The sequence below is a fragment of the Vidua macroura genome, chromosome 6 (assembly GCF_024509145.1).
Source record: "Vidua macroura isolate BioBank_ID:100142 chromosome 6, ASM2450914v1, whole genome shotgun sequence".
In the NCBI taxonomy this organism is placed as follows: domain Eukaryota; kingdom Metazoa; phylum Chordata; class Aves; order Passeriformes; family Viduidae; genus Vidua; species Vidua macroura.
Genome location: NC_071576.1, coordinates 14,581,413 through 14,596,291, shown reverse-complemented (window position 1 = coordinate 14,596,291; position 14,879 = coordinate 14,581,413). Strand labels below are relative to the sequence as shown.

The 14,879-nt window shown below is 40.5% G+C and overlaps 1 protein-coding gene across 2 annotated transcripts in view; it reads right to left on the bottom strand.

The window, feature by feature from the left end:
* Window positions 1-14,879, bottom strand: part of SYNE3 (spectrin repeat containing nuclear envelope family member 3) — a 65,002-nt gene that overhangs the window by 13,214 nt on the left and 36,909 nt on the right. For both annotated transcript variants that reach the window (XM_053980649.1, XM_053980650.1), the window contains 7 exons: window positions 14,575-14,709; window positions 13,462-13,623; window positions 12,578-12,741; window positions 11,566-11,692; window positions 11,235-11,390; window positions 10,475-10,624; window positions 9,213-9,251 (listed from right to left, as the gene is read on the bottom strand). In XM_053980649.1, coding sequence (XP_053836624.1) covers window positions 9,213-9,251; window positions 10,475-10,624; window positions 11,235-11,390; window positions 11,566-11,692; window positions 12,578-12,741; window positions 13,462-13,623; window positions 14,575-14,709 — 933 coding nt within the window. The remainder of the gene's footprint in view (window positions 1-9,212; window positions 9,252-10,474; window positions 10,625-11,234; window positions 11,391-11,565; window positions 11,693-12,577; window positions 12,742-13,461; window positions 13,624-14,574; window positions 14,710-14,879) is intronic.

The window sequence follows — 14,879 nt, the reverse complement described above, 5'->3', positions numbered from 1 at the left end:
AGGTTCCAGAATCCATGAGCAAGTTTGTAGATATTAACAAGTGGAGTTCTGTCAGTGGAAGATCCAATTTGAGTTAATTCTGCATTGGGACAATTCAAACCATGTTCTTTGCCCTACTACTAAGGCACAGTAAGTCTTAATGCTGATGTTGTTATGGGGTAGGATCCTGAGAGTAACTGTTCAATAGTTCACTCCAACTGGAATCCTCAAAAATGTTCTCACAAACTCAAACTGGGACTTAGAAATCCACCTCTCACTGACACAGTTGTGAAGACCACCAATCTTCCTAGCAACCCCTAAACCTTCTCTTTTACTGCTGTCAATCCTTTAGAATTGGGTTTGAAAGCCACTTCAATCTGAAACTATTCTTTCATTGCCAGGCCAGCTGCAACACATCTCTCCCCTGTTACATCTTTCTGCCTATGAACTGGTGGGAAATGTGAGCGCTTCCAGTTCTGCCTTGTCTCTGTTCCTGTCACAGCCCAGGCAGCAGATTCTTATGGTCACTCAGGCCTGTCACTGGTTTCCTGTGATGGCCACATTGCCAGTTAGCCACTGTTTTTCCTACCCTGATTTTTCTACCAATCCAGGGTTTGATTCAGAGCAGTTCACTGACTCTGCCTTGATTTCTATTGCAAAGACTATTAGTAACTCAAATAACATTTCAATCTCATCCCATTTCTCAAAGTGCCTTGCTTTTAGATACACTGGGAGAAGCTGTAAAATAGTATTGCTCTTCACAGCTCATCCTCCAGAAAGAATTAATGCAAAATGGATTTATTAACAAGCTCTCATTTGCTCTCCTTTGAAGCTTTCTGCAGAGGAGGCTAACCATAGCATATCCTAGCATTAGAAAACTCTGTGGACAGACAGTTACCTCAGGGCAGAACTTCAGAGAAGGAGAAATATTTTGTCTTTATCTTCTCTCCCACCTGCTTGCTGGGTTTATGTGTTCAATGAACTTTTGTCTTCGATGCCCGTCTTCTCTGTTTTGTTTGATCACACAGCAAGGTCAGAGTGTTGTATTTTAGACCCCATTTGTTGTCATGGGAATGACTCAGCTATAGCATACATGGTATTATGATGCCTCTGCAGGACTGAAAATGAGGCCCACGGGAGCTGTGAGAGTTTGGTGTTTTCAGCAAATTTGCAATGATAAACCCTTAATAAATGAGGGCCTCAACCTGTACACACTGAAATCCACAGGAGATTTATCATTAATTTCAGTGCCTGCAGTGGGATTATGCACAGGAACAACTAAATAAAGTCAGGATCAAGAACTACTCGTCTGTGGAGGTCAGCAGGTATCTTACAAATGGATTCATTAGTTATACGTCATTGTTGTAACATGAAACCTACATTAGTTCCACTGCTTTGTGCTTGCTGGAACAATTGGTGATTTTTTTTTTTTTTTTTTTTTTGTGGTTTTGGGTTTTTTTTATTTGTTTGTGGGTTTTTTGGAGGGTTTTTTTGGTGTAACTATGAGAGCTGTTAAAGGATAAAAAAAAAAAAAATGAAGGACACAGTAAATTTTAATAGGAAAGATGATACATTTGGAAAAGGCATGGAAAATGAGGCACTGACTCCCTTTCTGAGTATGAAAAAAACAGCACTTCAATTTTACTAAGTCAAGATATTCTTTTAGATCTGTGATGTGAAAAAGAGATGCTTTCAGCATGTAGTGATCTGAGACCATGGCCCCAACAGGAAATTCAGGAGGCCAAGATACAAACCTCTGCTCTACTGGACTCAAAGTGATCAGGGTCCTGGAGTCAGGACACACTTCCAACCCTTTAGCACATCACTCAGGGTTAGAAAAGGACAGCTTAACACAGTTCTACCTTTGCAAGAGACAGTTTGAATATATAATTTCCATATGAGATAGAAGTTTGATGATCAGAAAGATGAGAAGGTTGGAACCACAACCCTTGCTACAGAGTGGAATTTCCCTTTCCCAATCACTCCAGCTACTGGCATCAGTACAGCTACCACCCAGCACCCACAGTGCCTGCAGTGCATGTATCAGATACAGGCTCCACTAAATATTCTGAAATCAAATCTTCCTCTGAGAAAAACTGGCAAAGCTCCAGCGAAGTCAACAGAATTTTAATTTCCACCATCTTAGAATAACAGTTGGAATACCTGGGTATTGAGCCAAAATGTCAGAGATATTTTTGAAACACACATGGAAAAGGAATAGGGTGGCATTTAAAAGGAAAATATACTTTTAAAGTTCACCATCAGGAGTAAGTGCCCCCCCCTTCTCCCTCAAAATACCAGGACAAGCAAGGACTGTCAAGGGGTGGACGGCTGTGTTTTGTGTAATGCTAAATGCATGCTTGCTCCAAATGAACTGCACTGGCTGTGAAAATTCACATTTGTACTTGATTCACGTTGGGGTGTTTGAATGACAAGCATGGGTTTAGATCGAAGGAGTCCTCAGAAGTTAAATCTGTTTGCAGTTAATAACTCCTGACCAAACGCACCGTGAAAAATCACTTGGATGGGAAACAGCAGAAAAGCACTTTAGAACTTGCTACATAATATTCCAGTTTAAGTTGCTGAAGTGTTTTACTAAAAATCAGTGCCCCCCAGTTTGCTATTGACCACATTCCAGGATATAAGAAAACACACAGTTAATCTAGATATTTGAGAGAGCAGAGCAATATAGCATCTTATACCAGCCTCATTAGCAGGGTTTTGCTGCTGCTTGTATGTCACCAGCGTGCCTGACAAAAATCATACCTGCACCACTGAGTCAGTGATCCAGCAGAGAAAAAATATTTAGTCTGGATTTATTCCTCTTACCTCAGAGTATTTCCTGAGAAATGCACTGCTGCCTGAAAACTCCTGCTCTGCCTAGGGATAAAGAGACCAATGCCTTAGTGTCCTACAATCACTACACACAGACACCAGCAGACATTCCACTCTGTGCCAGGGCTGTACCCAGCCCAAGTATCCTCTACTCTACAGCAGCTGGCACAGATGCATAGGCAGTAAGGCAAGCATAAATAATTTCTCCTTAATATTCTCAGCCTCCAGCTACTTTCAGTTCAGGCAGATTCCTGAGCCTCATAGTGCTTGTTCATCTGTTTAACATTTAGGGAATCTTTCTTCCAAATACTGTCCAGTTTCCCCTTAAACCTACAGAGTCCTCAATGCTCTTTAGCAAGGAGTTCCAGCTGGCATGAAGAACAAATTCTTTGTGTTAGCTTTGAACCTGGCTCCTAGTTCATCCTACAAGAGATGGAGAGTCAACCATCATCTACACTCTCAGCACAATTCACAAAGATGTGAAACCCTAAATTAAATGCCTAGGCAGGATGAATCCAGGCCTACTCCACAGTGGGAAGGTCACAACATATTGGGCTCAAACTACAGCAATAGGGACAGAGGAAGAACTTCTTAACAGGAAGAATAGATAGGCCTTGGAAAGGATCACCTACACAGGTAAGGATTCTAACACTTCATTATTCCTCTGAGAATAACTGAAGCTGCCAGGAAGGCTGAAACCACAGCTTGCCATACATTCCTTTCATCCTGGAGAGGAGTATGCCTGGATAGGAGTTTTAAGCACCACCACTTGTTTTGGTGAAGCAGCTGCCTTATCAGTGGCATTTTGCCTCTGAGAGACCCCGTGTTTCTGCCACTTGAGATCCACTGGGTACTTCCTCAGCTGTCACTCACAGAGGCAGGTTATTGACAACAAGAGATCAGTTCCAGGGGGATCACAGGCTGCTCTCTCAAACCAAAGCAAATTCCTTTTTTTTACCTCAGTGTGAGATTGCTTGAACCTGGGCTTCTCATCAGTCCTCAACTCAGAGCCATGAATGTCCTCTCCAAGATAAGCAACACACTGCAAATCACAGCTGGCCTTCTCAAGAAGGAAATAATTTAGGGAAGTTGGATACTACTGTCACCACAGAACTGAGCATCCAACATGCTCTTAGGCAAAGCATAATTCCATAAACCACAGCAGGAACTAAGATCAGCCTCTGTTGATTAGAGGTTATGTGGCCTCTGCAAAAGGACAGTGAGACCCCAAATTCAGAGCTGTATTTTCCTAAAAGCCCAGGGTAGGCAACCAGCAGTGAGGAATGAGTAAGGGAGGCCTGGGACCCCATTGATCCCTGTGCTTTTCATTCTCCTTTGCATAAAGAGCTGCCAGAATGAACCAGAATGCTGAAGAGAGGTTAACTGCAGCCATACAAGCAATTTTAGCTCTGATGTTTTCCATCTTCAGACTGCTTGACTTTGCAACCTTAATGTTCCTTTCAATTCTGAAGTGCATAAGCATATGCATGTAAATAGGTAAGTATACAGGCAAATTAAAGACTGTTTTCTTCCTTAGGGCAGATTCTGGAGTACCTCAACATGGCTGGGGGATAATCTAGAGTCTTTCATGGAGGCTTCATTTAAAAGAAACAGAAAACAAGCCAGCAGTTCATATCTGAGGTTTCAGCAGCCACATATGGTGGGTATTTCAGAACTTCTGCTGCAAAGTCACTTAGAACTAAGCACTGTGCCATATGCTACTGTGGCACAAATGGATTTATAAAGGTTAGCTTCTGTGTGCATATACAGCACAACATGCTTCCAGGAGGAGCATATCACAGGACAAGAGCTGCAGCCTGATCTGTTAAAGTAGCACTGATTTCTGTAAGTCTTCAGACCTAAGCAAGCAGAAAAAGACCTTAGTCTTCTATATTCAGGAAGGCAGGCAAGTAAAACAACTTCTCCCAATTTCCAACTTCCATTCATCCTTGCAAGTTGAAATAAACTAATTAAAATAAGCACAGAAAGAATAAAAACTGAAAGAAAGACAAAATGCAGAAGAAATTACTGACATCAAAATCTTGTTTATCATGTCAACAATGTATGTTTCCAGCTGCTTTGCCAGTGACTTCTCTCAAGTCAGGATCAAACTTTTCTTAAACTTCGGCAGTCACTACACATAATTTCAATATATTTGCATTTTATTTAAATACTTTAAAAATGCAATGGCTTACTTTTAAATAAATAATAGGTAAAAAAATTAGAGGTAATGATTAGAAGTGTTTTTCTTACAGTGCCTTTTACAGTTGTGTTAAAACATTTTTTCAGGTATATACTGAAAATTGGTTGCATTCTGCTATTGCGCAACAAATTTCTCTCTCTCTTTACCTTTCAGTTAGGGCATAAAATTTTGTCTGCTGAGAAAATCATTCTAAGCTAAGCTATCTCCTTGGTGAAAATCTGCACATACTTCACAACCTGGCAAGCAGTTAAAGGACACCATAAAGCAGGGAGCACCAACCACCTGCCTAACAAATACTACACGAGCATGAAAAGAAAGGAAGAACCAGGTGTCCTGGGAAGCAGGATGGCACCTCCTTGCACCAGCACTGCTGCAGGCAGAGAGCAGTGGCAAGGCACAGGTGTGGCAGGACCAGATAAACAAACAAAAAGCCCCAGATATCTAACAGTTGAGGACACTGTAATGTAAATTGGAAAAGAGACCTACAGAAATAAGAGCACACAGGCAGGGAGTCTCCCAGGTGCAGTAATGTGAAGGGAAACTTGTGAGCCTGCTGGAAAAGAAAGGGGATGCTGCTGCCTGGCCAGCATACTTAACAGTGAGTCTGAGTTAGGAATGGGCAGTCAGGATTTTTCTGGAGGTGGGGTTTTTTGGAGTTTTTTAAACTAAGTTTTCTTTCTGAGCAAACATCGCTGTAGGGAGAAAATAAGTCTATCTGCTAATTTTTAATGCTAAGATGCCCTTCATCCTGTGTTTGGGTCATGGTATAATTCCCAAAACAGGTAAGCACAGGCTTATAGGCAGAGTGATGAAGAAAAAGAATTGGAGAGATATTATCTTTATCTATAAAGGAGGTATTAAAAACTGAGGAAAAGATACCTTTTAATAAGTCTTTTCCACTTTACTAAGACTGTAATTGTACTGAAGATTTCAAGTGGGTAACACCTAGCAGGACCTGAGGGAAACAAATGGGCCACACACTTTCAGTACCACAGGCACTAACACAGAATGCTGTGCTGTTCTGCCATGAGGAACTCCCATCATATCTGCACTTGGGCAGAGCACACCACAGTACTGTTTTCTTCCTGGCAAGCTGTGGCAGCTCTTGCTTTGCAGTTTCCCGAATGACTGCATTAATTTGATTGACTCCAGATCAATGGTGTCTCTAAATAAGATTAAATTACATGTTCCTTCTGTCTGTATGTTACAGGAGATTACTCTTAGCAGAATCTCAAAGGAAGCAATTAGCTGACCAATGCTGTAATGAATTCTAATTATTTTGTTTGTACAAACAATAAAGCCAGATCATTTGTTTGGCAAGGAAGTAATTACTCTGAGAACTTGAGAAAATAAATCAAACAGCGCTACCTAGATCTGTAAATAATGAGCCTTCGACTTCCTATTTATGCTAAGAATGCTCATGGAATATTTTCAGGTAGCTAGGAGCCAACCTTTGAAAGTAACATTTATCACAGTTATTATTAAGCACTTGCTTGATTATGTTCTTGAGTGTGCTAGGTACCCTGCAGAAATATCCATCTACATTGGCTGTCACTGGCACCTGCTAAAAATTCGCTGCAGCCAGTGCAATTTCCTGCAACTGTTTTTTGTTAATCAACAAGAAGTCACTCACATCACAATCATTAGGCTGTTCTGCTCCTAAGGGCACCAGTGGCAGGGGCATGTCCTCAGCAATGGATGAATGATCAGGAAAAAGCACATTACTATACATAGAGCAGGCTCTATTCTGCCCAACATTTGGCCATGTAGGCTAGAAATGGAATAAAATCAGAAGGCAATTGAATGAGAATGGTTGTAGCTAGGTCTTCCCTCTCTCCATGTTGATCTGCTGCTGCTGCAAAACATTCACAGCTCCAACAGGAGAGACAAGCAGAGGCACTGGGGACCTCGTGCTGCAAAAAGCAGAGAGCAGTCCAAAAATACCTCAACTTCTGCCACTTCTGCTGATTCTGTGTGACTCAAGAGCATGAGGGAGCTGACAAATTAGAGATAACCTGATCCTATTTTATGCAAATTCATGATTGTTGCAAGCACAGTGATGCAGCCACCTGTACTTCCTGCAGATACCAACTTCTGAGATCAGACATTCTCTTCAAGGTAGTTGGCTTCCTTTACCATAGCTTTGAAAAGATATTCATGCATACAAAATTATTTTGCTTAATCTTTCTTTTGTTTCTAGCCACATTTTAGGTGTTAAATCTGAATTTAAAGTAAACTGCATAGCCTAGAATTCTGCAGTTGGCCTGGTTTTCCTCTTTTCTTAGGCCAAACAGTGATACGCCCAAAAGGGATCAACATTCTTTCCTGGCTCTCTTAAGTGGTGCTCAAAAATCTTATGGCAACACTGTCTCACATCCTGATAAAACCTAAATGAAAAAAAAAAAAAGGGACACTTTTGGATTCTTCTTGTAGTGTTACTGTTTAAACAGAAAATAAAAGCCCTGAGGTCAGCGAAATCCCACTGAAGTGAGCCGGGTATAAGTTACAGCAACATCTGCACTGGCTGGAGGGAAACTGCAAATCACTTGTTAGTGCAATGGGAGCCATTTTCCTCATGCTTATGAGGTATTTTAGTTCTTCAGTCCTTTCCACCCTGAGCTGTTTCTCTTTGTGTTCAGCAGCTATTAAAAACTCACAGAGTGGAGTTTCTTTGTGCTCTTGCTGTAGGCCTAATTGACAAATGTTTGCTGCCTGCCATTATGTTAAGCCAGTATCTTTGAAAATTAACTGAAGACTTTAGTCTAATTTGAAGAATTTAAGGGTGAATAAATACCATGTACCCCAAGGCAGGCGAGGCAGATAAATAAAAAATGGCATCTAACTGTAGTGGAGACATGCATATGCCTAAAGCGTTTGTTTTGTTTTTTTCCTATAAACAACTTGACCCAACCAAAAAACATGAAATCAGAGAATTCCTTGGCCAGTCTTCTGGAATCTCCCTGTGAGCCTCTTCTAGGGAAAAGAAGCACTACTAAATGTTTGGCTGCTTCTACACCAAGTATTAAAATGTCATACTGTTTTTCCAGCCTGAAAAATTCTGGTGACCTTACTGGCTGAAACAATTAATGCTGAGCCAGACAGGCAAGAACAGAAAGTCTTTGGGGGTCTTCAGCAAGGCTGAACTGCAGCCAAAACTATTGAGAAAGGTGTGAAAACTGCCTTAAAACTGGTCAGTACTTTGCTGGGTAAAAAATATTTGAGCTGCTACTCCACATTTGAGTATTAGAGGAATATCTCATCAGAATGAGGAAAGTCTTGATTTCTGGCCATGCTTGAAGTGCACTGTACTGCACCCTTTAAATATTGGTCTCTTGTACATAGGTGTTGCACCAGGAGAAATCAAGGGCTTGATTTACCTTAAAATGACTATGTGATTATGATCCTGCAACACATTATTCATCCAACCTCCTTTGCATTAGGCAAATAAAGCCTTATTCTATTCCTTCTAAAAACAAATGGAAATGAGAAGACAGTACAATGTAGAACAGCGTCTATAAACAAAGAAAATCATGACAGAAAAAATTGCTGACTTTATGAAAATGGGATCAGAAGTGCTGCTTGGTTTAATAAGAAACTGGCAGTATTTTGTTTTCTTTTAGCTTCTCCTTATCATCTCTTGTACTGCTTCTGTTTCTTATGTCATCACTTCAAAAAGAAAATCAATCACAGGAGGAATTTTGCTGCTTATAATAAGGATTTAGTCTAATAGCATTAGAAAATCTCTTGATGTTCTCTGGCTTTCTGTATTAGAAAGAAGGTGGGCTGATTGACCCAAAGCATTTTTTTCAGAAGTGCCTAAAGAATTAGAAGTCTCATTTTCAAAATTATCTTAGGCACTTAACCACTAAATCTTTTAGAAAGATATTTTGGCTCTTCCTTGGTCTCATCTGAAAAATGAATTTAATTCATGTTGCATGTAGATGTATAAAAACTGAGTTTCACTCTGCTCCCAGCAGATGGATATTTAGCTTCTAGAGATATAGTAAGCCTAGTTCAAGAGTAAAAACTCTGGAATATTTTTCCATTAAAAAATCTGGAGAAAAATAACAAATTCTTTAAGAGCGGCTCTTAATAAGCAAATTGATTTCAGGAATCTTGAGAAAATTTTAAAACCATTTTCTGCAAAATGGCTGGTCAAACATTTTTTTAGCTTAATAATAAGAAACTGTCTTGCCTTTCTGAATCTGTCTGGTTCCTCCAAAGATCCAGCACTCTGTTTAAAAGAAAAAAAAAAAAAAGAAGCATGAAGTTAAGATCCCAGAGGAGCCTGTAAATGAATATTCACCACACAGGGGATGTTTGTTTCATATTCATGGTCACCTGGACAGAGTGAACCAGCACGAGATTTTTTAATGGGCTTTTTAACAACATTAGGCAGAAAGATGACATGCTTTTAGGTTCTTGACTACTTGAATCAGATGAGCAGTTCTCCCAGCAATAGCTTTGACTTTACTGACACCTATTGACTATGTTAATGCTTACAGAAGGTTTTGGTAACAAACGACAAGTCATTACAATCAATGGCAAACACAGAAATATGCTCTTTATTAATAAAATTCATGCTTACCTTCCATGCATTTTAAAGGATTCATGTTCTAAAAAAGCTTTGGATTTCAAGAAAAGGTTTCTCAAGGCAGAAAATTTTAAAATGTCTCAAATTTTAGGTGTTCAAGTTTGAAAGCACTTGTATACAGAAAGTACCACATGCAAACCTGTAAATTCTAATCTTTTAATTATGGTATCTTGAAGCTGCTCAAATAATGTGAGTAGTTAACCTAGAAAAATATTAATTAATAATTATATATGTTTATGCAAAGAACATGGGAGTATCTTTAGCATGCCCTGGAATATCTTAAATATGATGATGAATTTTCTGCCACACTTAGCATGCCACCCTTATATAACAACTTGGTAACTTCTTTAATAATTTGGTTTTTGCATTAAAATGCCTCCTCTTTATTTCATTCCAAATCATTAACTTACAAGGACAGTTTCAAAAGGGACTAGGTCCTTCTGTGCAGTTACTTTGAATCAGTTCAGAGTGTGACTATTCTGTCTCACAGCAGGAGACACAAATAATGAACAGTGAATATATTCTTACTGCAGGAACTACCAAAAATAACTCTATGGAGAATGTTGTGTGGAGAAAGGGCAAAAACCAGAAATCCATGTGCCCAGAACCAGGCACACACCCAAAGTATTCACACACACAAACACCTCTCAGATCCCAGCTGCATGCCTCTTTGTCATTTACTATTCTGATTTGAAACTTCCATCTCAAGAAATATTTTGAGCATAGCGTACAAAGGGGAAAAGCACACAACTCTTAATTAAGCAGACACAGATTAATACTGCTGAAGTGAAACTAGCAATGTGAAGTAAGCTGAAAGAGCAATGGCAGAGCTCAGCAGCTGTGGACTGTGTGCTGTCACTTACCGGTGAGCTCAGGGATTCTCTCAGCTTGGATTTGTAGAGCATCCATCGGTAACGCAGGTCCTCCAGGCCTTCAGAACTTCCAACCACAGGATGAAGATGAAGGAGGTCCTCAAAGAGATGCTGACCATGAGGCACACGGGACTGCAGCTCCTAAAGGCAAAGACAAGGGTCAGCCCCACTTTTTAAATCAGCATTTGAAAAAACAGTGGTTATGCAATAGCACATTTATTTTTGTTATTGCTTTTTTTCGCCTGAAATGATATGAAACTCACCTGCAGGACTCCTGTAGCCTTGGATACTCCTGTGTTTAGTTTCTAACAATCCAACAAATCTAACAAATTGCCATGGCATTTGGCTATACTCAACAGGAAGAGTGAAACCAAACACCGATTTGACACTGATTTTAATCAGCTTCTTTTAATTTGCCATACCACAAGGGAAATGGCCAGCCCAACAGCTAAATGCCAGGTGTTCCCTTCTCTTTTCATTCTGGCAGACCCTTCCTAGTAGAAAGGATGAAATTTATCCTAAATTCCTGAGCTTCATCTACTCTGGAGTCTCATAAAGCAGAGAGTATAGTGTTTGAATTTTTTGTCTATTTGCTCTTGAGGATTTTTTTGGGTTTTTGGCGGCGGTGGTGGGTTTTTGGTTGGTAGGTAGAGTGGTTCTGGGTTTTGTTGTTGTTGCTTGGGTTTTTTTAGTTCTGAAAGAATTCACACTTATTGCAGTATTTTTCTCCATTCACCCCCTGAAAACTAACCTCAAGTTTGCTCTGGTGTGCCTTAATTTCCTCTGTGGAAGATGGAGTCCCAGCAAGAATTTTGGTCAGTTTGGTGTTTTCTCCTCGTAGCCACTCTTCAAAGTCATGTAGGAGCTTCAAATGGCTGCTTGCACTTTGCCCTTCTACCATCTTCTCCTAGGATACAGAACAACAGGAACAAAAAAGCCCTTACTGTTATGTCAGACATTTCCTCTGAAGGCCTGACTGTGAAATCTTAACCTCCAACTTTGTAACCCACAATATCACATGAAGGCAATGAAACTGTTCTTGTGAAGCTGATATGAAGGCAGACACAGAGTCCCCATCTCACCTGCTTATGGCTGGGATCGACATCAAAAAGGTGGAAAGTAGGTCTAGACATCCATCTGCTGTCCACAAATGCTCTTTTCTTCTTCTTGTCAGCCCCTGGTCTATTTAACTGCCACTTTTTGAGGAGGCTTGAAAACACAAAAGCACAGATATCAGTGCAGTGGACATCCACATTTGGACTGGGGCTACGGGAGACAGCTCTGCGGAAACAGCACTACTGTTATTATTATATCATTATTAATACTAATAACACTATTGCCATTGAAGTTATTCCCAACCAGAGTGTCTCACAGCTGCACCAGGACTCTAGTTCTAGTATTTCCAAGTGTTTTGTTTCTTTTATTTAGGGGACTAAAAATAATACCTTGGCAATGTACCTTTCTTTCTGGTTACAGGAGGCAGTACAATCAAACCTTCCTCAATTTGGTAATTCATTTTTTCTGCCTATTCTGACAGTGTGTACGATACAGTCATACATGCAGCACATGATTAAATATTAATACAGACTAGTAAATATGAGCAGCATTTCAGCACTACACAGCAGAGGCAAAATAAATGATATCTTCATTTCCCAGCTAAAGAGAAGACTTTTAGCTCTGCTTATACTTCTGCAGGTTTGCGAAAGGCACAAATCCCATTGCAGATACACCCTCCTTGGAGGCATCTCCAAGGAGAACAGGAAGATGAGACAGAGCAGCACAAGTCACCCAGTCTATGCCGAATTTCCTCTGACACAGACTGGCAGTGCAAGAGTGAGCCAGGTCATAAGACACTGCCTACTCAACACGAGGTAAAGGAAGATTCACAGACATTGTGGTTCACAGAGTCTTAACAAGGTTTTCTTAAAAGTAATGATTTTCAGTTTACAAACAATTAAATAAAATCCCGTCTTGCTTCTAGCATTATGGTATGGCTGTTCACTTTCACAGCACAGACCTCAAGTGTGTCTGTTCTTACTGCAGTAAAAAGAACCTCGTTGAAGGGACATAAAGAAGACCTACATGAACACTTACCCAGTTGCCATCTCCTTCAGTGATTTCCACGACTCCTTCAGTTGATCCAGCTCTGCCTGGACATGGGCAGTCTCCTCTGGAGAAGAATTCTCCATGACCAACTGGCCATGAGCTTCCACAAGGTGCAGCTGGATCTCCTTATCTGGAAACTCAGCCAGCAATCTCTGAAATGCAAAGCCCTGACAATTACTCCTAGGTATCCTGGGTAAAGTGGAAGCTATGTCAGACTGAAGGCCATGTGCAGTCCAGGACTACGCTGGGGTTTTTTTGGCACTAGCTAGAACATACCTAGAGAGAAAAAAATATGCTGTGGGTGCTTCCAAAGAGCCAACATAGGTCAAACAGCTTATGGGGGGAGTTGAGGGTACAAGCTGTCAACACACCTCCTTCTGTACCCTTCCCATGAAAGATTTTGGTCATCCATATGAAGGCAACAGCTGCCAGCTGAAGTATCCTACTAGAGTGAATTTGACATGCAAAGTACTGCTACACAGGAAAAAGCTGGCAGCTTTGGAACAGCTCAGTTCAACAAGTAGAAGGCCAGCTAAAATGGCAGGAATGTTCAAAATACTGATGAGTACACACGGGCAAAGGCAGGTATTGTTCAGAGAGATCACCCTGACAGGAACAGACCACCCATCCTTGGTAATAATTTATCCATCTCAACACTGCTTACTCATTTTCACTACTCTTGTCTGTTACATGGCCCCACATCCCACAACAAAGGGCAAAGCAGAAAGGCAACAGCAGCCAACAGTTATTGAAGTAGAAACACACATCATTACTCTCCTGAACCAGGAAATCCTCACTAGAAACCCCCATTCTTAATGTCTGAATGCTGCAAAGGGAATAATTAACATCTTAAACTAAGATGCTTTTCTCACCTCCAGGTCTTCCAGCCTGCCCTCAGTGTTCTGCTCTCCATCAGCATCCTGGCAGGAGTCAATCTTCTCCCTAGTTACTGAGATCCACTGCTGGAGGTCAGACAGTTTGTCATTATATGCCCAATGCTTCTGAACGTGGTCTTCACTCTGCTGTATCATCATCTAAAAATGATAAAAATATGTCAGCAACCAAAGACAGACCAAAAGCACTTTCTTTACTGGCTCTAACACTATGGTGAGCACAAAATCTCATAAGCAAACGGGAAAAAAAGCAGCTATTAAAAACCTATCCTTTTAGTATCAGTGGTGTGGAAAACACCTCCAAGCTCCTGCAGGCCTGAATTCAACCACACGGGGGGGTATTAAGAACTAGAATAGCTCCCTTCCTTCTCAGGGAATAGAGAAAATACATGTCTGGGGTCTTTGTGCCCCAGTCAATATCAAGTACATCTTACACTCCCTGAAGCAGAAATGACTGTACAGACTTGTTTGGCAAAAGTTCAGTTCAGTGGTAAATGGGATGACTGAAATTAGAAACTAGAATTCCATAGTGTATGTTCAGGTAACACTTTAACACATATAATTTTATAGTGAACTGCATAGCTAAGGAAACTTTATGAGCTCTTCTGTGAATCTTCTGAGATTGCTCTTGAGGTCATTTTATAGGTATTTTTGCAAGCTAAAAAACGCCTCAGGACAAAACAAGTATTTATGCAATCACAGCACAGCACTTTTCTCTCATTAATTTTTAGGTCACAAAGCCATAAAAACCCCAAACAGTTTAGTAGAAAGCCCCTCTCCCATAATCTGCGAAGTGCAAGCACCACCATGATAATATGAGTTTTTCTGGTCAGAAATCTTAGGCCCACTCCAGGAACAGTTTATATAGACATAAAATCCACGTGGATGGCATCCTATCCCCAAGGGAGATCACATTAGAGATAATCAGAGAATCCTGGAAGAGTTATCAAAGTCTTAAGAATTCAGTGCTTTCTTTGCCTGAAATGAAAATATCTGTCACTCAAAGCATGTCATGTCATATGCTCAAATATGTTTTTAAATAGTTTTGAATAGAGGCAACTCCCCAGGCAACTAAAAATTTCCTTACGTTACCTCCAGTGATCTCTTCAGGGCCTGAGAGTCAGATGAAAGTTGGTTCATTTCATGCCTGTGTGTGGTATTTGACTGAACAAGCTTCTCTACCTCCTCCATGTGAATTGCAAGCTCTGCCAAGTCATCTTGGATCATCTGCAGAGAAAAAGATAGATTCCATATGTGTAGTGTGCTAGGTATGGCATGGACTTTCAAAAACATACACCAAAGGTAGCTTCATTTCACAGTGTGAGGACAAAAAACCCCAGCAACAACCGCTGTCATTAAGAAAATTAATTGCTTTGATGCCTAGGAGTATATGTTTC